This window comes from Leucopleurus acutus (genome assembly GCF_964270905.1).
Source record: "Leucopleurus acutus genome assembly, chromosome: 16".
NCBI classification, from domain to species: Eukaryota; Metazoa; Chordata; class Mammalia; order Artiodactyla; family Delphinidae; genus Leucopleurus; species Leucopleurus acutus.
The window spans coordinates 82,592,757-82,615,501 of record NC_139158.1 but is presented as its reverse complement, the minus strand read 5'-3'; the positions used below and the strand labels follow the sequence as shown (position 1 = coordinate 82,615,501).

The 22,745-nt window shown below is 54.7% G+C and overlaps 1 protein-coding gene across 2 annotated transcripts in view; it reads left to right on the top strand.

Annotated features, from left to right (window-relative positions):
* Positions 1-10,566: 10,566 nt before the first annotated feature.
* PMEPA1 (prostate transmembrane protein, androgen induced 1) overlaps positions 10,567-22,745 on the top strand; it is a gene marked incomplete at its 5' end in the record, with an annotated part of 57,142 nt that continues 44,963 nt past the window's right edge. Inside the window, one exon of one of the 2 annotated variants that reach the window (XM_082857434.1) lies at positions 10,567-10,677. In XM_082857434.1, coding sequence (XP_082713560.1) covers positions 10,567-10,677 — 111 coding nt within the window. Of the gene's footprint in view, positions 10,678-11,235; positions 11,723-22,745 lie in introns of those variants that run through there. The other variant, XM_082857435.1, reaches the window with a different exon arrangement.

Genomic DNA, 22,745 nt, shown 5'->3' with positions numbered 1-22,745 from the left:
AGATGCATCCTTTTGCATATTTTAATCATTCATACATTTGGCTGCAACCTACAATCACTGTGTACATTTAACATCTGTTCTGCCCCCTCTTCTCTCTTCCAAAGATGTTCTTAAATAGATTGTGTGACTTTAAAAAGATCGGATACCTTCCTGCTCAAGGTGTGGAAACGAAGTGCACGATGATCACGTCGGGAGAGATCAAAGACTCGAGACCCAGCTGGGGAGAGAAGTGTCCAGGAGGAAGCTGGGGCTCTCCCTGCTCTGCGGTCTGTCCTGTTCAGAGTTTCATCACTCACTTAGATGAAGTCCATGCTTGTGAAATTTGCAAGTGACCCCAAGGGGGAGGGGGAGCTCCAGGGCTGGTATGTGAAAGTCCAGGGTTCGCCAGCGGTCAGGAAGGAACAGCAAGTGTGAGTCGCGGCACTCGGCTTCCTTAGGTCAGTTCCAAGGGTCAAGAGTGACATCACCAGCATAGCTGCGATGAAAACAGTGGCGACGGTGAGTGTCGGCGAGGCTGTGGAACACCAGCAAGGCTCACGTGACTGCTGGCAGCAGTGCACGCTGGTACCACCGCCTCTGGAGACTCTGGAAATATCCGCTAAAGCCAAACCCAGGCCGACCTCTGCCCCAAAGCCCCACCCCTGGCAGTGACCCCAGGATAACGAGTGCACATGCACGGTGAGCACGCCGAGATGGTTCCAGAATGCCCGCGGCAGCCCTGCCTGCGATGGCCAACAGCTGCAAACAACCAAAATGAACCGGAGGATCCACAGGAGAATCGTGGTGCGCCACGACTGCTGCAGAGCAACGCAAAGGAACAAACCACGGGTACAGCGACGAGGATGAGGCTCCCAGAGTTAACAGCGAGTGAAAAGGCCAGACACAAAACAGCACGCACTGTAGGATCCCGTTTATATAATGTTCAAGAACAGGAGAAGCGAATCCGCGGTGAAAGAAGGTAGAATGATGGCTACCTGCAACTGGGTGTGGTGGGTAGTAACCGGGAAGGGACTGGAGGGAACTTTCTAGACTGGTGGGTGGTGGTTACATAGGTGTATACAACATAAAACGTCATCCAGCTATAGATTTTGGATCTGTGCACTTTACTCTAGATATATGTTCACAATGACAGACAAAAAGTCGAGTGCAGAGAGCGCCAGCGGCTGTAGGACAGGTGGCAGGGTAGGATCTGTGAACCAGGACTCCCGAACAGGTGTAGACCATGCCAGCCGGTGCCTTTCCCTGGGCCCAGCTGGAAACCCTCCTCATTCCGTCCTGGTCCAGGCAGACCTCTTCCAGCAACATGCGGATCTGGAGGACATTACAGGGCCAAAGACCACCCATGGGAGCAGGGCCCATCCATGGGGTGTGACATGGGCAGTCACATGGGACTCTGCCCTCAGAAGGGGCTCTGAACTCTGCTGTCACTACCTTGACATTCTTACTAATTTTTGAACCAGGAGCCCTACATTTTTAGCTTGCACTGGGCTCCACAAATTATGCAGCCGGTCTTGAATGGGAAGCCGTGATGTGTAGCTGGGTCCTCAATTTCTGAAGGGCTATTCTATGGAAACAGAAGCACATTTTTGGTGGCAAGAGCATGAAGTTATGGAAGTTATAGAGCAACTGGACCTCAGCTTGATGTAAGGAAGAACTTCCTGCCGGTGACAGTGCCTCCCAAAGAAAGATCAGCAGCCCATTTGATGAGTGCCTGCTGTGTGACAAGCATCTTCCCTGCATCATCTAACCCTTCACAATAACCCCGAGAGGAGGGACGATTGTTATCCCCATTCTGCAGAGGAGGAAATGGAAGCAAGTTTTCATGGTCGAGCGTCACTCAGCTGCTTAGCAGTGAAGCTGGGATTTGAACCCAGGTTTAAATGAGTCAGAGTTGGCATCCCCCACCAGAGTTTTCAGATATTCCAGTGAGGGCTGCACATCACATCAGGGGCCAGTGGAGGGGCTTTCGGCTTTGGGAGGAGCAGGACTCCAGGGCTCAAGGTGGAGATTCTGGGATTTTAAATGCAGACAGGAGGCAAGGTAAAGAATGCCAGAGCCTCACCTGAGTGCCACCCCTGAGGAGGCTGGGCTTCAGGTGCCTGGCCCCACCTGGGGGCTTCCTTCATGGTTAAAGCAGGGGACAGAGACACTCAGGTGCTGGCAGGGACACTTGAGTAAAGGTAGGCATGTGTGATACAACAGGGAGGGGTGGGGACTGTGGCGACTTATGCTAAAAAGCTTAGAAAAATTGCAAACATTAGGCAGGCAGAACCTAAAACACTTCCGCAGCCTGCCCACAGGTCACCAGTTAGTGGTTGCTGGTTTAGACTGCCAGCCCCATGAGGGCAGGGATGGATCTGTCATGCCCATCAATGTACCGCTGGCCCAGCCCAGCACAGGGCCTGGCACGCCCCAGTGGCAGCCTCTCTGTTCACCCCTCTTTGACCTCTGCTACCCAGCAGAGCTGGGCAATGTGGTGGGTGGCAGGACTCCAGCTCACCTGGCTGTGCCACACCCACCTGATTCCTCCCTTGTCTCTGAATTCCCAGGAGCACAGGCTGGTTTACGAGAATTTTCTTAGAAAAGAAAAACAAGTACTGGATAAATATTGGGATAAGGCAGTGGTTAAGACCAAGGCCTCTTGAATCTAACCCCACCGCCTCCTAGCTACAGGATCTTGGAAAAGTTACCTGGCCTCCCTCTGCCTCGGCTTCCACATCTGTGAAATGGGAATAATAATGGTACTTAACCTGCTTGTTGTAACTCTTAAATTAGGGAAGACTTGAATCTTGTGACTATTAAATGAGGTAATATATGGCAAGTGCCCAGAGCGCCTTGCACACGATAGGTGTTTAATCAATACTAGCTATTGTTCTTTATTGCACAAACAGCTACCATTTATCAAATCTACTACCTGGCAAGCCCTGCGCTAAAAATCGGTCTTTGAAATAATTATTCCACAAGTACATGTTGAACATGAACTATGGGGCAGACCCTTCACAAGGCACACGGTATCCCCGTCACTTACTCCCCTGGGAAGCTCACATCTTGGGAGAGGTACTGAGTTAGCGCTAGAGAGCACAGCAGGGTGGAGGTAACGGTAAGACACTTGCTGGTCGTTACACAGGAGCGTGGATTCTCAGGGTATCTCTCGTGGGTTCTACCTTATCCCACCAGGCCCTGCTTGGCACACAGTAGAGGCTAGCAAGCATCTGTCCGATGAACGAATGCCACTGGATACTCACAAGACCCTATACGGTACCTGCTGATACAAACAGGTGCGGTGAGGCTGATCACCTGGCCCAGGACGCAGGAGGCGCGGAGGATGGCACCCACGCACACCCTGCAGGGCAGAGGACTCTCTCCCCAAAGGCGCCGCCGCCGCTGCCGCCCCGCCCTTCCGCCACCATGTGGATTTAAAACCCACGCTGCCGCCGGGCTCCTGCCCCTCTTCTGCCATTGGGCGAAGACGCCCGCACTTGTGTCCAATCGAATGGCTGCTCCCAGAATGCAAACTTGGGATTGGCTCGTCCGCTGTGTCATTTTGGGCTGCTTCTGACGTCAGTGGTGTCTGGCACCCCCGCCTCTTCCGCGTCTTGACTGGAGTTAAAGGAGCCGCAGGGGAGAAGACGCGCGAGTTGCTTCAGAGACACCTTTAAGTAGCCTTTAATTTTTTTTTTTTTATTAACGTTCATTGTAAAAGCTACAACAAACAGTGTAAGAGAAATATAAGTTTCATTTAATCCATTACACAAAACTAACCACTGTTAACATTTTGGCAGTTATCATTTCATTTTTTTTCTAATAATATAATTTTATTTGTACAAAATTCGGATCGGTTCTGAAGCCTATTTTAAAATTTACTTCATGAAGGACTTCTCTCTGTATCGTCAAATAATCTTTGAAAACATATTTTAAACAGTTGCATTATCTTTGACCTTTATTCAAGCAATCCCCTATATTTTTCTTAATTTCATTGAATTTTGCTTTTCCAAATGAAAATAAATATCCTTGTCCTTAAAAATCAGTTCTCTGATTATTTCCTTAAAATATGTTGTAGAAATGGAACCAGAGGGTGAGGACACTCGTCCTTTAAGGCACATTGCAAAACTGTCTTGCATTCATTCATTCAGCAGGTACATACTGAGCAATTATACCTGCCAGTCGCTGCTAGGAGCTGTGGATACAGCAAAGAACGAGACATGTGTAGCCCACGCCTCTTTCAAAAATGCTGCGCCAGTTTCATCACCTCTGAAGCCAGCTCTGTGTTCCCAAACCCCTTATCTGAGCCCAGGGCTCTCTGTGCAGAGAGGAAGAGGTTGTACCTCCAGCTCTGGCACAGGGACTGCAGACAGAAGGCATAGAGCATATGCTGGGTGCCACACCCCTGGGGGGAGGGGGACTGTTGGGGTACCATGATGCCCCATTCCTCTGGACTCCACCAGTTCCTGTCTGGCATTCTGGAGGCCCTGGGGACATCTGAGCATCTGTTCCTGGGACCAAACACGGGACACGCAGGGCACAGTCCAGCAAGAGACACTGAACGAAGCAACTCACAAATTTATTTGAAAATTACAATTTGGGCTAACTTCTCCAAAGGGAAGGAGGGGATTTCTAGGGTTCATTTGTGTTTTGTATGGAACAGGGAGCTCCTGCAGCACAGAGCATGCAGTAATAACAATAATGAAATTTTTTCAAGAGCTTCTTCCTAGCCAGGCCCTATGCTACCTGCCTTACAGGAGTTTTCTTATTTAATCCTCCCAATAGCACTCTAAGTTCCTTGATGATCTCCATTTTAAAGATGATGAAACTGAGGCCTGGAGTCATTAAGTAACTTTCCCAATCAAGGCCATGCAGTCAGAAGTGGTGGCCTATACTTGTGTGACCCCAGGTTTTGGCATGCAGAATTCAGCGTTTGGGAAATGAATCACTGAATGACTGAGCCCCCAGAGAGTAAACTCTACAAGGGCAGAGCCTGGCTTGCCACGGCTGCAGTGTGGAACAGTCTCTGTGTGCCAGGTATGGTGCCCGTCCCTGGCCCAGCCCAGCCAGGCGGACGCAGCCCTCCCTGCACCCTCTGCGACTAGCCTGGCCCGTACCCTCATACCCACCTCCTTCTTCACCAGCCCCCCTAATCCCAGCAGCAGAGTGCCACTGCCCAGCCTGGCACAAGTGCCTTTTATGCCACCAAGTGTCACAGGTTTACATTATTACTCACTACTGACAACAGTAAAATGTATCGTTCATGAGAACAGAGACACAGAACATTTCCGCCCCAGTATTTCTGGTCCATGAAATCAGCTTCAATGACAAACAGTTCTTTCTGGACGTGTTTTAGACATGAGCTGAACATCTGGAATCTTCCAAACCCCTCTCAGGCTCAGCCTGTGGCAGGAAAGGCTGTATCCTAAGCTACATAAGGTAACCAAAGACCCCGCAGGGCCTGCGCCGGGAGTCAGGAGCAGGGTGCTGGCTCAGCTTGGCCCTTCTCCAGCAGCTTGACCTTGGCCAAGTCATGTCCCTGCCTGGGCCTCAGTTTACCCATCTGTCAGAAGACAGGATTTAGCTGAAATGTTTCCTTCCGTCCTTTCCTTCGGTCCACCCCTCATCTCCCTGCCTTGGTCTCAAAGCCCTGTCTTCTCTGTAGAAACCAGTTCCCTGATGGAAATGAGAAACTACACAGGAGAGAAGGAAGTGACTCCCCGGTGGCATCTGTGACCAGTTTAACAGGGCTCCTTTGCTGGTCTCTGGAGAGCTCAACCATGTGACATCTGTCCAGGAGCTAAGCTCCTGCATCAGCACCTAAACACACACAACACAACCAGCAAAACACACAACACACACACACACCCCTCCCCACAGCACGAGTGTGTCTCAGGATACAGCCCACACACGTGCAACACATATATGCACACACACACACACACACACACACTCCTCGCATCTTTATGGTTACGACTTCTGGATCTGGTTCTGGTACGAGGCAAGCACTTGTTCTTGGTAGGCACTGCCCAGGTCTCTGGCTTCTGGACACTTAGAAGCTGGTCATTAGGAGAGCACATGGAGACCGGAAGTGGAGCGAGTGAGCCAGCCAGGAAGACAGGACTGTCGGCCAGGCAGGAAGGTGGCCCCAAGTGTGGCTTATCTGTGTACGTGTGCAAGTGCCACTCATTTACTCCACGGAGGTTTGCCAAGTGCCCGCTGCATGCCAGGCCCTGCTCAGTGCACTCGCCAGGGATGCATGGGGGACAAGCCAGACTGTCCTGCCCCCGTGGGGTTACCACTCAAGTGGAGACAGACGGTGAACACGCAGACACGTGTCTGATGCCGCTGGTCACTGTGTTGGGGCCTTGAAACGCTCTCCCCACCCCACCCCGTGAAATCCTGTTCCTGCCCCGCTGAGGAGTAGAGGAGATGTGGCTTCCACGAGGTGAGGCAGCCTGCCGGGGTCATCTACGGGGCGCGGGGAGGTGCCCCTGCAGAGGTCAGCTGCTCTTGGTCTTCGAAGGCGAGGTTTTACAGACAGAAATCACCAAGCAGTGGGGCAAACGGTGGAGCTGGGGAAGCCACTGTGGAGCGCAGGACCAGCGGGAAAGGCGAGGCGGACCCAGGCAGAGACAGCGAGGATGGCGCAGGGGAGCAGAAACACCGTTTGCTGAGGTCAGCCCACGGGCTCTGGGGCTCTGCCTTCACAGCCTGCTCCATCTCGTTCATGGGTTCCAGACCCTCAGCGTCCCCATCCGGCCAATGGAAATGCTATTAGCTTGTACTTCACAGGGCTGACGTGGGGATCCAGTGAGCTGAGCCCTGGCTCCCTATAGGACCCCGATGCACAGTTGTTGAATGATGAAATGTACAAATACGAAGAGGCTAGAACAGGGCCTGGCACACAGGCAGTGTCCGATAAACATTAGCTCTTACTAGTGCTTAAAAGCAAAACAAGACAAAAATAATAATAAAAACACAAAGTCCAAAGATGCTAACTTGGGAAGATCGATAGGCCCATGAAAGCACCAGCAGCACTGGGGGCTGGAGGAGCTGAGGGAGAAAGTGGCTCAGCGGAAGGGGTTTCCAAAAGTGGCGAGGCGGGAGAAGAAGTGGTTAAACCACTTCAGGCCACCAGAGACGGTTTCTGAAAAGGCAGCTCTGTCCCGCAGGCCTGGGGATGGCATGAGGTGAGGGGGCAGGGCTGGACCTCACAGGCCGGGGTCTGCTTTGTCCCCACTGGCCGCTGTCAAAGCAGGCCCCAGCGAGCACAGTCAGGACACGGCCGGCCACCCTCGACCACGACCCAAACCCACGCTTGTTTCCCTGGTCCCTGCAGGGCCGCCGACGAGGGCCTGGCACCTGAGTGGGACCGTCTGCAGGACTCGCAGGGCCCATTGTTCAAAAACTATTAATTATGAAGAACTTCAAGGTGGTGACAATAGAACCTCAAACCAAGCAAGGGGCCCTTCGGAGCCTGGGGCCTTGGCATCTGCCTGGGCTGCACACCCGTGAAGCCGGCCAACAGTGCAGCCCAGACGGCAGGTACTGGCAGGCGCAAGGCCTCCTTACGGGGCTGGACCTCAACGTTTCTATCTAAAGATCCCCCTGTGGGAGATCCAACCCCTGCTAGGGGCAGACAGCCGCATGTGCTGTCTGGAGGCCCAGAAAGGTGTGTGCCAACGGTCGTCTGGGGACACACACCCATTTCACAATCCCACGACCTGTAACCGGGTTGGGAAATGTATTCCAAGTCCCAGATTTCCTTTAGTTCCTCTTCCACCAAGGGCTCTGGCCTGGCCACGTGCCGGCCCCAGCCTGGGGCTCCCTCCCTGCTGTCCCACCTCCCCAGAGGGGCCACCTGACCCCTTGGGCTCCAGCTGCATCCAGCCCGGGTCTCTTTGTTTCTTTCCAACTCTTGTCCCTCTGAAACCACCGCTTGGACTTACATGTTTACGCATCTGCTGTCTGTCTCACCCGCAAGAATCCGAGCCCCAGGAGGGCCCTAGGAGGGTGCTCGGTAAACATGAGTTGAATGAAACACCACCTCCTCGGAGTGGGCCGCCCCGATCGGCAGCCCAACCTCTAGCCCATCATTACCGTGTCTGAAGTAACCGAGTTTAGCTACGGGTTTTCGGGCCTGTCTCTAGTCTCTCCTGACTCCCACGATGTCACAGGAGGGTAGGGAGTTTGTTTTGGTGGCTGCCCTGTGTCTAGTACCCAGCAGAGAGCCTGGCACTGAATAGAGGCACAACATTTACTGAGTAAAGGAAGGAAATGTCTTTCCCTGACTTTCGGTCTCCTTCCCACGGACTCAGGCTGGCCCAGCAGAGGTGGGCCACCTCCCAGTACCCGCACTGCCAACAGAGTGAGCTCTCCCATCTCAGTCCACATCACCTCTTCCCGTGCCCAGCCTGACAGCGCGCTCTGTGCCCCGATCACTGCGCTCCCAGCACCACATAGGGTCATGCCTGGCACACAAAGGGTTGCCAGATTTAGCAAATAAAAACACAAGACATCAAGTTAAAATTAAATTTCAGGTAAGCAACACATCAATTTCCAGGATAAGTATGTCTCAAATACTGCACAAGATACACTTATGCTAAAAATTGTTCATGGTTTATCTGACATTCACATTCATCTGGCAGCCCTAGGCACACGTGAAGCCTCCCATGAGTGTGGGTAGTCAAGTGTATGCTTCTTCCAAAGCATCTTTGTCCTTTCCTGCTACCCACTCAGCCAGGGGCCCTGTCATTGTGGGAAGGCTTTCCAACTGTCAATATTCTCGTCTGCAAAAGTGAAAACAACATAAGGCCAGAGCCTCCCCGGCCGGGGTTCCATGAGGATTAAATAACATAACTGCTAATATATACTCAGCCCTCTTCTTATGCCCTTCCAAGGCACTGCCCCCCTCACCCCCTCACAATCACCCCAGGCAAAGGCACCTTTAGCATCCCCACTTTGAAGAGGACGAAACTGAGGTCAGAGAAGTGAAGATACTCAGCAAGGTCACATGATTGTGTCCCACTCGTCCTTGGAGGTGCCGTTGCCACCACCATACTGAGACCCTGCATTAGGCCTCCAGGCAGAACTAGCTTTGGAGCCAGGACGGAGACCACTAACTAGTCCCAGGTGTCACCATCAAAACAGTGGGGTCACATTATAGGTGCTCATTAAATGTGACCAGTGCCGTTGCTCCAGACAGATGAACCAGAGGTCAGTGTAGTGGGTTTGTTTTTAATCCACTGAATTAACTGGTTATTTTTGCCTGGTGGCAGTTTAACCTGAATTGTGTAAAATGTTGCCTCATTTCCAAGACAGTCAACGGTGTGTGATTCTTGCTGCCAGACAGGCCAGATCGGCTGCAAGAGAATTCAGGAGCGCAGGGGCTGCCCCTGGCCTCACTGAATTCCTGGCACTCAGGGCTAGCTAGAGCTCAGTGAAAGTCTGTTCATTGAATGAATGAAGGAATGGCTGAAATGAGGGGCAAGGCTGGTGGTCTCCTTTGGGGAATGAGTGGGATTCAAGGTCATCCCCAGGCCCTGCTAACAATTTCAGGGACTCCCCAAGGCGTGTTCCTGGCTCTCCAGCTTTTTCTCCAAACTGCTGAGGTCAAATTGCAGCCAGACCTCCCCTGTTCCTTCCTTGGACCTGCTGGTGAGATCGACCCCTCCTTAAGGTAGGGGCTGAGACTGTCCAGCCCATGGCAGGGGCGCCCTCCACCGTAGGCCCTGAGCACTTCCCCCCTTCCTGGCCCCTGGGCTTGGCTCCCTCACCAGTCAATCACTCCTGAGCTTGAACCCTCTAGAAAAAGTTTCTGGGCCTGCCCTCCTAAGAAAGCAAGAGGCATCACTGTGCCCCCTTGGGGAAGAGACCTCACCACTTTTGGGGCTGCCATTCAGTGAGTTCTACAAGATACAGCTCTGGTTCCAGTCTATTAAAAGGAAATGCCAGTAACTTTTAACACCTACCCCTCCCAAATGCAAAAGTATTCTCTGCTCATTAGGAAAACTCCAGGCATTACAGGGATCTGTGGGTATTTAAAGAACTAAAAATATTTGGGCGGGGGCCAGGGTGGGGAGCTGACCTGGGTTCAGCTTAGACTCCTCCATTGTGTGACCCTAAGCAAGTGACCCCCTGGCCATTTTCCGTGTCTGTAAAATGGGGATAATAATATTCCTGCCCCTCAGAGTAGGCGTCAGATTGCGTTCCTGTTGATAAGTTTCTGGCGCACGGTAGATAAGTACTTGTTAAATAAATGGAGATTTCGGGCAGGGTCTAGGAGAGGACACACCGAATTGCTGAGAGGATGTGGAGATGGGCCAGGGAGGGGGGCCTCTTACGTAATATTTTAATATCTTTTTAATTCCAGGAGAATGTGTTCTTGCAGCACTTCTGTAATTAAAACTTGAAATAAAAGTACACCCCCGCACTTCCTCCCCCGTCTTTAGAACTCCCGAGCTGTGCCCCTTCCCCGCCCCCCCGCCCCAAGCCGGTGGCCCCTCGGGCAGCAGACGTTGGGTGTGGATTTGCTCCGGGCCCCGCCGGCTGGGAAGTTACGAGTCCCGGACACGTATTTACATGACAAGGGCTCCCGGGCGTTTCTCGGAGCTGTCCGGGGCGTGCCTACGCGAGTTCCAGTTTTCCCCAGTCTACCTCCTCTCGGTCGGGTTAAAGTGCGCGGGGGGCGCAGTGGGCTTGGGGCCTCCTGGGGCTGCAGATCTGGAGTCGGGGAGCTTACTGCGAAATCAGGTAATGGGTAACCTGGAGGGCTCCCCCCTTCCCTTAATTTCCCCTGCCCCGAGTCCCAGGGACATCGTGCTTCTCTGGGGCGGTGGGGGACAAGCTTCCCCCCGAGAGCCTCGGTCAAGGACCCCGGGGACCGGGTTGGGAGGAACGCACCCGCGATGGCTGGGACACAATCCCGCTGCCCCGGGCCTGGTCTGTGCCAGGCAGAGCTTCCTAACGGACCCCCGTAGGGGAGGGGACGCTGCGCCCTTCCTCCGCCGCGCGGGTCCTGGGTCTACGCGGGCCGCCTTGCTCTGGCCCTTTAAGAGCCCGCCCCCTTCCCCGTCACCCCGCCCCGCGGCCCGGGGAAGGGGTGCGGGGGAACCTCGGCGGGGATTGGCGCAGCGCGCGCCCCCTCCCCGGCCCCCGCGCGGTGGGAACCGGCAGCCCCGTCTAGCGCTGACGTCAGACCGTCTGCCTGCCTCCGACCGCGGTCTCGGAGCGAAACCCGATCTCCTTGGACTTGAATGAGGAGGAGGCGGCGGCGGCGGCGGCGGCGGAGGCGCTCGGCTGGGGGAAGCCAGCAGCGGAGGCTCAGCCCCGGCGGCAGCGCGCGCCCCGGCTGCCAGCCCATTTCCCGGACGCCACCCGCGGGCACTGCCGACGCCCCCGGGGCTGCGGAGGGGCAGCCGGGGGGCGCAGGGGAGCGCGGCCCCGAGCACTGAGTCCCGCGGCGCCCCGGGAACTTGGCGGCGCCCCGAGCCCGGCGAGCCGGGGCGCGCCTTCCCCGCCGCGCGCCTCCTGCATGCGGGGCCCGAGCGCCGGGCGCCGGCCGGAGCCCCCCCCGGCCGCCCCCGAGCCCTCTGCGCCCCGCGCCGCGCCGCCGCGCCGTCCATGCACCGCTTGATGGGGGTCAACAGCACCGCCGCCGCCGCCGCCGCCGCCGGGCAGCCCAATGTCTCCTGCACGTGCAACTGCAAACGCTCTTTGTTCCAGAGCATGGAGATCAGTGAGTGACCCCGCGCCCCCCTCCCCGGAGGCCCCGTCAGGCTCGGACCCCGAGTCGAGGCGCAAATGCGGGCGGGGGCCTGGGCCGTGCGCGCCCCCTCGGGCCGTGCGCCCCGCGCCCCGGCTGCGCCCGCCGCGCCCGGGGCGCGCCCTCCCGGCTCGCGGCAGCTGGCGGCCGTCCCGGCTTTGTCCCGCGGCGCTGCGAGCCTGGCACGGCCCCCGCTGCCCGCGCCCCGCCCGCCAGGACTCGGACCCGGGGCCGAGCTGCGCAGAGGGCGGCGGGGCGCCCGGCGCGGGAGGGCTGGGGCGGGTGGATCCGTGAAGTTTCCATTTTATTTCCCTAAAGGGCAGTAGCGATGGAGCAATTAGGCCGGCTCTTTATCAACTTTGGATTGGGGGCAGGGGGGTGTCAGGCGTGTGAGACACTGTCTGGCCTGCGCGGTGCCTGGGGCTCCGGGTGTGTGTCTGGAGCGTGCGTGGCTCTGTGGGTCTCGGTCTGTGTGAGTGGGTTTCCGTACGTCTGTGGAGTGTGCGTGTCTGGGTGTCTCGGTCTAGGTCTCGGCGTCCCTCTCTCTGTCGTGTCTGTGTGTCTGGCTCGCGGGCTGCCCCAGGAGTGCGTGTGCCCGAGTGGGTCTCAGGGTCTCTCTGTGTCCGGGTCTGGGTGCCTCTCTTGAGTGTGTGCATCTCTCTGGGGGTCTGGGGACCATTTGCGTCCAGGTGTCTGAATCCAGGGCTCAGCGCTGGCGGGTCTGGCGAACGTGGATCCTGAGTGTGTGTCATTGTGTGATTGTCTGTGTCCCCGACGCACCTATAAATAGCTTCTGTCTGGACAGCTTGGCTCAGTCTGGCTGGGACGGTGGTTACAAATGAGTCAAAGTTTGGGGCTGTCTGTATTTGGGACTGCCTTGCTCTGAAAGGGGGAGGTGGACCAAGGGTGGGGAGGGGAGTGTTGGAAGCTTGGCGCTGACTCGCCCTGTGCTCGGAGAAGTTGAGACAAATAAGCCTAGACGTCCGTCACACATAGCCCACCCAGGTGAACACTGGGGTGGATGGGCATTTGACTGGCACCCCCAGGGGACTGCCTTCTAACCTACCCTTTGGAGACCTCTTGTCTCTGAGCTTCGGTGTCCCCTTGGTCTCCCCTAATCTCCCCAGGCGAGGGTGGCACACAGCCCTTCCCTGCTGGGGCCAGCCTTCTTCCATCTGGGACCAGGAGTCCAGAGGCAGCCGCCACCGAGCGAGGGCAGTCACTGGGTGACTCATAAGCCAGTTTCCGCAGGCGGCTGCCACAGTTTTCGACCCCTGAGCCTGTACAGTGAGGCGCAAGGGGTAAAAATAACCCATGACCGGCCCTGCTGGGGCAGGCTGGCTGGCGTTGGTGGTGGGTCCTTCCATCTGCCGGCCCCCACTCCCTCCAGTCCTGGAATTGAAAGCCTTGCTCTCCCTCACCACCACCACCGCCACCGCCACCGCCACCACCACCCCTCCCCCCAACCCCCCCCCCCCCGCAGCTGCCTCTTGCCAGGCCAGCGAGATGCCAGGAGAACCTGCCCAGAGCCAGCGTTTGCGGAATTGAGTTGCATTAAACCAGATTGCTTCCCAAAGGCCCTTTGTGAACTCGGGAGGCTAATGAAATGCAGGAGGATATTATTAAAATATGTTCGCACATGTTTGGAGAGTCTCTCTGGTGCTAAGTGGATTGGTGCTCAAGTACTCTTCGTGCCTCATTTTCCCCCTCCTGTAAAACTGCCTTAGGGAACTCCCCGCACCCCGGTCCACACTGTCAGGTTGAACTTATCCGTTATGAGGGCTGAGCATGGCCGGACGTTCTGCTCTTCTTTCTTTGTGTTCAGGACTTTTTAAAACATTCATTTTTATTTCTGTGCCTTCTTGGGCTAATCGGCCCTGACAATATTTTGGCCGCGCCACCGAGAGGCCGTTAAGTCCGATGCCTGTTTTGACCGCTGTGCTTCAGCATTTGAATGGGACCCTTGAGGTTATTAGTGCTTGGAACCCTGGCCCGCTCCAGCTGGCCCTGAGGTGGCCCATTAGTCATCATGCTCAGTGTATTTTTTACACACGGCCCTCTACTTCCTGGAAGAAAGCCCAGGGCAGGGAGGGAAGCGGTCTTTAGAGCGCAGGTATAATATAACAGTTTGTTGCGAGTGCTAATCAGATTTCCCGGAAACAGTCTGATGAGGACTGCTTTAAAGGCCTGGAGTTTCTTTATACAAAAATAAGGAAGGAAGGAGGGAAGGGAAAATTGAAGGGAGAAAAGAAACGGGCAGTGGTCGCTGTGCCTTTCTCATGATCTGAGCTGGGGGTTCAAGCAGAACGTTAAAGTTGGATTTGGAGTTGGTCTGCAGGGCAGTGCCCGGGTGGCTCCTCTTTTAGAAAAGAAGAGGTTGCCCTTGGTAGGTCCGTTAAGCCCCCTGGGCCTCAGTTTCCTCATCTGAAAAACGAGACCGTGATGGTTGAAATAAAAAACTCTACCATCTTTCAAGATGAGACCTCTGCTCTCCAAAGTCTGGCTGGAGGCTCCAGTGCGGGAAATGGCTTCCTGCCCCTCGAATGGCGCTGGGTCCTTGGTGTGGGTCTTCAGCGGCCCCAGATATCAGACCCGGGCGGACCGTTGGCAAACGCGGGGTTCATACCCTCGATTTATAGATGAGGGGAAGTGGCAGTGGAAAGCTTTGTCCCAGGTCCCCAAGCAATGCTAGACTCAGACCCAGGGTTATTTCTCGTGGAACGCACACACCATCTTGAAAACGGAACAGGGGCCCCAGAGTAGGTCCACCTTGAACTTGGGGGCTGGAGGAAATCAGCAACGTCTCCTTTGCACCTGGAAGAATGGGAACTGGGTCGGCCCTGAGGGAGCCAGATACCTGGGATGGTCTTCGCTTTGACAAGACACTGCCAACACTCTCTAGGGGCCCCCATCTTTCCTGAGGGTCGAGGCGTGTGGGCTGCTGTCCGATGGGACTTTGCTGTTCTCAGAACTCACCCCACGGAAAAATACACCATTCCGGAAAAGAGCCAGGGTTCTTGGAATGGAAAACAACCAGCTCAAGTGACAGCCCACCGGAGATGACAGCCAGGGAGTTCGATGTGGCAACTTTTGAGGAAAGGATTCCTCTTGGCACACGCATTTGCATTTTTCTTGGCATTCTTTGACCTCTTTTCAGTTCCGCTGCATCTCTTAGCAATTACCCCCTGTCTTTCTCCTCCAGCTTCTGCTTGAGACCGTTGGGGGCAGACAGATGCTAACTGCTTTCTGGACAGAGCGAATTGTAGGGCCAGACAGCTGTTGGCTCTCGTGGCAGCATTTCTGGAGGGTCCTGGGAGGTGCCCCTGCCCTGGCTGCGCCCTGCACCTCTGCAGACAGCGTCTATGGTGGTGGCTTGGTTTTTTAACACAACCGGAGCCATTGAGCCTCGGATTCCTCTTCTCCGACCTCTCCTCCCATTCCAAACAGATATCCCCACGCACTAGAGACTCAGAAACTCACAGGAACCCCACTTTCTGGTGGCTTGTGTGGCATATGGGCTGTGCATGTGTAACACTGGAATCCAGGGTATGTCACCCTTGGCACTAGGACGCCCGGGCCAGATAAGTCCCTGTTGGGAGGGAAGGTTGTCTTGTGTGGTGGCTGTTAGCAGCATCCCCGCCTCCACCCTCTAGGTGTCAGGAATAGGGTTGTACTCCCCCCAGCAAGTTGCAACAACCAAAAATGTCTCCAGCCTTTGCCAGATGCCCTCTGAGGGGCGCATTGTCCCTGGTTGAGAACCACCGTTTTAATCACGTACTGGTTTTTCCAAGGGGGCTGGAGGGGGCGGGAGGGCAGATCTCAGTGGAGAGAAGACGATCGTCAGTTCCTTTCCAAAATCAGCCCCTGTAAACGCCCAAGGTGACACCTGCCACTCATCCACTTAGCCTTTACTGAGCGCCTCTCGTGTGCCACGCAGGGAGGATTGGGGCTCCTTCTTGATGAGATTTCCGGTTTTCGCCTTGGATTTGCATTTATTAGGAGGAAAGACTCGGGCACCCTTGAAAGCTGATATTTCAGGTTTCCGGTTAAAGTGTGGACGTCCAGCCGGCACCAGCTTTTACCCCCGTGGACCCTCTCACCTGGGACTTTTAACCCACATGTTTTCTGACTGTCCGGGTTTTAGGTTGAGGCGCCGTAGGAGGCTGAGTTTTGACTGGATCTCAGGTCAGGCCGTTGGCCACAGCTTCCCAGGAAGTCTGGGTTAAGCCAGCTACACCGCCCAGCACGTCCTGCGGGCAGGGTTGAGCTCAGTGTTTGTCAAGCCACAGAATAACTAATGGCTTTTGTGCACACACGCATACACAGGCACACACACACGTGTGCACACACACCCATGCCAACACACACGCACACGTATGGGCTCACACACTCAGCTGCTACCCCTTTCTACCTTTCCGGCCAGCTTCTCTCGAGGTTGGGAATGGTTACAGCTTCTTCTGGGCGTGTGAGACAAACACAAAGGAAAAAAGTGCACACACACATACTTTCTCCCCTATAAGTTGTGCAAATGTATGCACTCTCCCTTTGAAAGAGAGGAAGGGAGATGGAGCTGTGTGTGAGGCTGCCTGGGAGAGGAGGCTGGCGGGGCGGGATGGCGGGGGCTGCTTAACTTCGGGACAAGGTGAGATGCACTTGAGCCCCAGTAACCCCAGAGCGGCCAGCTCAGGTGTGCCCAGGTACCACCTCCACGTACCAGCCCCACCTCGTCTCAGGGTTTTTAAACGTCCATGGTTTGGTCAATTGTTAAAACATAAGGAAGTGTTGGAGAGGAGGACACGGGGCGGGGGGGGGGGCGCCCAAGCGAGAGGGCCCGCGTGGCCTTGTCTCCAGGTGTCATCACCCGGAGAGAAGTTGGCAGGCAGCTTGGCACCTGGGGTCCCACGCGAAGAGAAAGAGCTCTGGCGCACCGAGTCTCGGAGACTGTGCTCCTGCCAGCCTTGGGCTCCTGTACGGCACACGTGCTGAGGAGGAGATCAAGGCCGAGGACACATTCTGTGCTTTTTAAAAGGTGTCGCGTGCATGCCTGCATGTGTGCGTGTGAAGACGCTTGGCTAGGGGTGGGGCTGGGTGCCACGTGCCCCCTCCTCTTGGTGTACCTGAGGAGCAGAGGGGATGCACCCCACTGCTCCGGGCCTTCCAGAGGCCAGCAGAGCACGGTTCAGGGTGGCAAACTCAGTATCCTCTGTTTCGGAGCGGGGAGCTGCAGAGAATGGCGGACGGAAGTCTTGCCTAAAAGGACCACTGCCACTGGGCTCACCGTTGTCACGTGGGCCCTGTGAGGCCAGATCTCTCAGTTTCAGGGACCTGGACAGCTAGGTTTTGTTGTGAAACTCCTGGATTTTAAGGACTGACAATTCCTTCTTTTCTCACCTGCTCGCAGGTCCTCTCTCTCCCGAGGGCTAAAGTGGGTTAAGAGTGTGACCCAGGGCCAGAGGGATGGAAGCTCTGCCCCACTCCCAGACTTGCTGGCTGTGTCACCTTTCACTGTCACTTGGCCCATCTGTAGGTGTAGGTGACAGCAGCTCCGGTGTGCTGGGGTGTTGGGAGGATTCAAAGATGATTCTCGGGGAGTGTGGCCTGGCGTGTGCACGGCTCTGCGTTCATGGGAGTCGGTGGTGACAGTGCGGTGAACTAGACCCGATGACCCACTTGTCCTGTCCCCTAGCGGTCACACTCTGGCACTCTGCCTTTTGAGAAGGACTTCAGAAGAGGGTTCCTCCACCCTGGGGCTGGGCTGCTGGCACTGTGCGGATGTTGGAACGAACAGGCCCATGTGGGTACCATGACCTTGAAAGTGGAGGTAATTGAATATTTGTGTGAGTTTCCTTGTCCCTGGCTGGCAAACCTCCAGCAGGTCCACCCTAGGCCCAGGAAGGCCCAGACATCTCTTAGGGTCCCCCGCTGGGTCACTGGAATCCAGAGCCTGCTTTGGGGGCAGAGACTGGGCTCTGGGGGTGGAGGGTATGTGGCCATGAAGAAGCACCACCCTGACACCAGATACCCCACAGGGTCCATTCCTAAGACAGTTGGGAGCACACAGCCCAGAAACTCCAAATGGTTTGAGGCTCTCACTTTGAAAATTCATTTCCATTTTGAACAAGTGAGGGTGCAGGGGTGGAGGATGAGCCATCAGAAAGAGACCGTGATCTTTTCTTCCCCGGTGGGTTTCACTGCTCCACCTCTGAGCACCCACGTCTTCGCTCCTGCCCTTCCACCTCCCCAGGTGGGCTGTGCCCTCCGTGAAGTCACGTCGACTTCACTTTCCTTTGGGTGGCACCACAAAACCAAGCCCTGACATGGCAGGGTCTTGCCAGGGCCTCGTCAGGCACCGGTAGAGATGTCTGTCACCAAGCCGGGAAAGGTCCCAGAATGGCTTGCCGAGAGGAGCAGGGGCTTCAGCACCCTGGGATGGGTTGAGAAAGGTTTGGGGGCATCCCCAGGCTTTCCAGGAGCCACAGAACAGCTTCTGTCTCCTGTTTCCAGGGTGACTGATGGGTTTTTGTTTCCACTCGCTTTCCTAGTTGGATATGAAGAGCTTATTATGTGCCAGGTACCAGTGACGCATTTTTCTCAATCTTCAAAACAACTCTGTGAGAGAGCTGTTGCTATCACCAATTTGCAGATGCAAAAACGGGATCAGAGAGGGTAAGACACTTGCTCCGGGTCACACAGCCAGGAACTGATGCTCTGTTGGGATTCAAACATCAGCTCCCTGACCCCACAGCCCACGCTCCCGTGATCTCTTCCCCGTGACACCACACCGACTCCCATTCATCAGGGAAAAACAAATCTCAGAGCACGCAGTCGGACAGCATGCTGGCTGACTTTCATTGGAAAGATCTCCCCCAAACATGTGTCCCGCATCAGGCTGTCTCTGTCTCCTGCTCCTTCCTGCACCCCCAGACCACCACCATCCGATCCTGTGGCAGGGGCTTGCTAAGTGGCCCAGGGCTGTTCCTGGAGGGACCATAGCTTAGCTCTCCTAGGATTTCCAGGCTGTCCGGGGTCTGAGCACTGCCCGCCTTCTGGCCAGGGTGAGATGATGAAGATCTAGACTTTACAGGGGACCTACGTGGGGCAGAGCATCCCGTAGGTGCTGAGTAATTCAGTGCTTCATCCTGCACCGCGGGGGCTGTTCCAAGTGCTGCTCTGGGCACCGCAGAACATCAGGGAACAACTACACAGATAAACGTACCCTCCAAGGGCTGCCGTTCTAGTAAGGACAGGGACGAGAAAATGAGTTCATTTCGGGGAGGAGGGCTGAGAGGAAACCGAAACAGGGGCAACCTCAAAGCGTCTTTCGGGGAGGCCCCCCGGGCTCCCAGACTGGTCACTGTGTTTGGGCTCCCAGAGCACCCTGTGGGTCTCTTTCCAGACCTATCACGTGGTATCGAATATTGTGTAATGAGTTGTGTCATCTCTCTTCCCTCTGGTCGCTGAGAGGTTGGGGTCCATTTTGTTCGTTATATCCCCGAGCCTGGTTGGTACCTTGTGTATGAGGGGGGGAGGAAGGGGGCAGGGCGGGCCGGCAGGCTCCTAGAAGATTCCAGGCAGGACAGGAGGTGGTCAGGATATAGACTTGGAAAACCATCCTTTTGGGGATCCCTCCTAAGTTTCCCCGCTTGCCCCTCTGCAAAACAGAGGGGAGATTAACACCTGCTCCATAGCTTGTCAAGACAACTGCCCAGCAATGAAAAGCACCTCGGGCACAAAACATTTGAATGCTCTGGTGACGTTTCCACTGTCTGGGGCAGGAAGCTGCACCTCAGCCCCCTCCCCACCTCTCCCTCGGGGGCAGGTACTGAAACCCACGCAGAAAGGGGTCTCTCAGCGTCACTTTAGTGCCACTAAGAGCTTAGAAATGACACAGGTGCACCGCCGGGCCTGCCCCTCGCCCCCAAAAGGGGGATTTCTAGGGCCATTCTTCTCTGCACACAGCTGTTTCAGACTTGGAGGGTTTTTGGTTTGCTCTGTCCATTTGTCACCCCCGGTGGAGCTGGCGTCCGCTCGGATGTGACGGTGAGACCCACACGTTGCAAGGAGTTAGGCAGCTACTGGGACTCACCGTCCGAGGTAACCAGGTGGTGATCGGATCTTCTGGACGTTCCGCAAAGTCTGATATGTATTTGTTTTTCACTGGAGTGGGAGGGGGGAGGAAGGGGGTGGTCACCTGGCTTAGAATCGGTGCCTCTGCAATGCACTTGTAGGATGTTGAAAGCATTGGGAAACGTGGAGTCTGATTTTCTTTACCTTCAGATGTATTTTAACTATAGTCATTTATTATTGTAGTCGGTGGGTTTGGGAAGTGGTTCTCCTGGCAGAAAATAGAGTTTTAATTATTTGGTAACAAGCGTAAACTCCCAGGGGCTCTGGGATCTGAACGTTGTGGGTAAAGTTCGCTTCTGTCTTCCTTGAGCCACAGCTGTTCAAGTTACACTGTCCTCTGGAAACGTCTCCTGGTGCCCGATGCCCGGCACCGGCGCTGGGCTCCCCGGGGCTGGACAGATACGCCTTAAACCACTGAACAGTCACATGAGTTCAGGACACCAACGTGCCTTTGATGTTTGGAGAAACGGTCCCATATCTTCTGTCAGTGGTGATGGGGCTGGGGGCAGCTGTGCCAGGTTCTACTTAGGATGCGTACAACTTTTGCATGATCTTGGCACAGAGTAGATGTTCAGTAAACAAGGAAGCAGTGAGTGAAAGAGTGGATTTATGGTGTTCCTTCGTCACCCCCGTGGCTGCTGGGAGCGTGCACTGAGGTTCTGTAACTGCCGGCATTTGATCTGTCACCTTCTATCATCGCTGTCACGCTTCAGGGATAGGAGAGTCTCTGTAGGTCCTTAAGGTCTGCAGGAGCTGATGTTTCTATCCCTGGCTTTGCGGTTGCAGGCAGAAGTGACAGATCCAGCTGTGGATCTGTGTGGGTGTCAGTGGTTAAGAATACAGAAATATGTGCTTTAATATGCAAAACCGCATATCATTGGGTATAAAAAATACATACATATATAGACTTATATTTATAATATAAAATATGCAGAATATTTTAAGACGTGTGCATTCCACCCAAGGCTAGGAGACTTCTCTGAGGCCCCCTGACTGGAGGCCACAGCGGGAACCACATCCCCACACCCCCTGCAGGTGTGCTCTGCCCTGGGCTCCCCCAGGGAGGTGAAATCAGGGTTCCCAGGCTCTGTCCTCAGAAGCTATAGAAACGAGCAGCTCAGTCAATTTTCCTGCACGTTTTGGGCAAAGCAAACTGCCCTTTCCCAAAAGAGGTTTTCTCAGCCCCGCTGGTCTTGGGCACCTGGTTGCTGACCGCTCATCTGAAGTAGATTCCGCAAGACGGCCCCGTCGCTCCCCTTGCCGTGCTTTGCCTGAGAGGGTCCGGGCAGCTGCTGGTAAGTGGGGCTGCCCTAGAGCGTCAGCCAGGCGTGAGCTCAGTTTTGTTCTCACTTATGTCACTTTGCCCACCAGGGTCAGACATTCCTGACGGGGATGCTTTCAGACTGGGCTGAAGCTGCCCTATAACGTTCAAATGCCTGACCAACAGCGTCAACCCAAGCCCTGTGGGGTGATTCGTCCCAGAGGCCACATTTACACTGGGGAGGCTCAGAATTTGCACGTGGCCATAGCAAGCGCTCTTTCTCCATCTGCCTAAGCTTTATAGCAGGTAGAGTAGCTTTGCTCTGATATCCCTCCAGTGGACGTCAGTTGAGAGACGGTGGAAGAGTCTGGTGGTTGTAGATGATGTATTTCAAAATCCCGATCACAGAAGGGAGAATCTGTGTGGTCTATTACGGCTGCTCCACTTCAGGAATAAAAAATAAAAGTCAACACCAAGGCGTTTAGTAAAACTAAGTGCGTGCATGCGTACTTCCTTTACACAGCTCATGTGGCTACACAGCAAGGCTTCATCAAGGTCTTAAATAACCCTCCAGAAGAAAGTAGAAAGCGAAGGAGGCAGGGAGGGTCCATTCAGCCTGGGGAACCCTGCAGGAATTTGGTTTCTGCCCCTGCCCCAGTTTGCGAATTCCCAAGTCTGAGAATTCAGGCTGAGGTCCTGCAGCTGGTCACGGGTCTAATCGCCTTCCTGAAAATAATTTAGTCGGTAATAATTCTGTAAACCTATGAATCAACTTTGCGCAAACACCCTGAGTAATTTCTTTGTTCTTTTCTTTCTACTCTGTAAATTGGTGTCTGTAAAAGCCAAAGGTTTGGTCTTGTGGAAGGCATGATTCATTTATTGGTGTCTGTGCTGCCCCGTTATCGTCCAGTCATTTCAGAACCCAGTCGCGGTGAGCTGGGAATGATTCATACGGGGCTGAGTTGAGCAGCCGATGGGGGTCACAGCCACAGGGGAAACAATTTTTTCTAATCTGTTTACGGTATGGGAGGAAAAGATGGCTGCATCGAGATGATGGAAAGGGTGTCAATTACATCGGTGAGTCTAGCCGATGAAATGACACCAACCAGCCCTTTGAACACCCCTCCGTTTGCTGCTGTTGATCGTCCTGATGGACCACAGCTAAATGCACTCCTATCTCGGGTGTATCTCTCCTGTGTTTTGTGGATCCCAATCTCTGAGCAGGCTGACATCTAGGGACACCCCCAGGCAAACCTAGAGCAGACTTTCTCCCGGAAGCCACAAATGCAGAGAACATTGCCCTTTTAAAAAGTCTATCCACTAGGTTCACCACGGGATAGTTCAGATGTCCAGGCTTAAGGGTCAGGGACCACTCCCATCCCCCCTCTCATGTCTCTAACAAGGACAGTTATTAGGTGTTTGCAGTTGTCAAGTCTCTGCATTAATCTGTAGCGTGTGGGGACTTACACGTGGAACTGCTAATTTTGTCTAATTTTATTAGTTACTTTTCGCCCTAAATAAAATTGTCACCATCCTCCCATCTAGAGGGTAATTAGAGTCGCCTGCGACGTGGCGCAGAGGTGTAATTATGAGTCCAACTTCCAATCA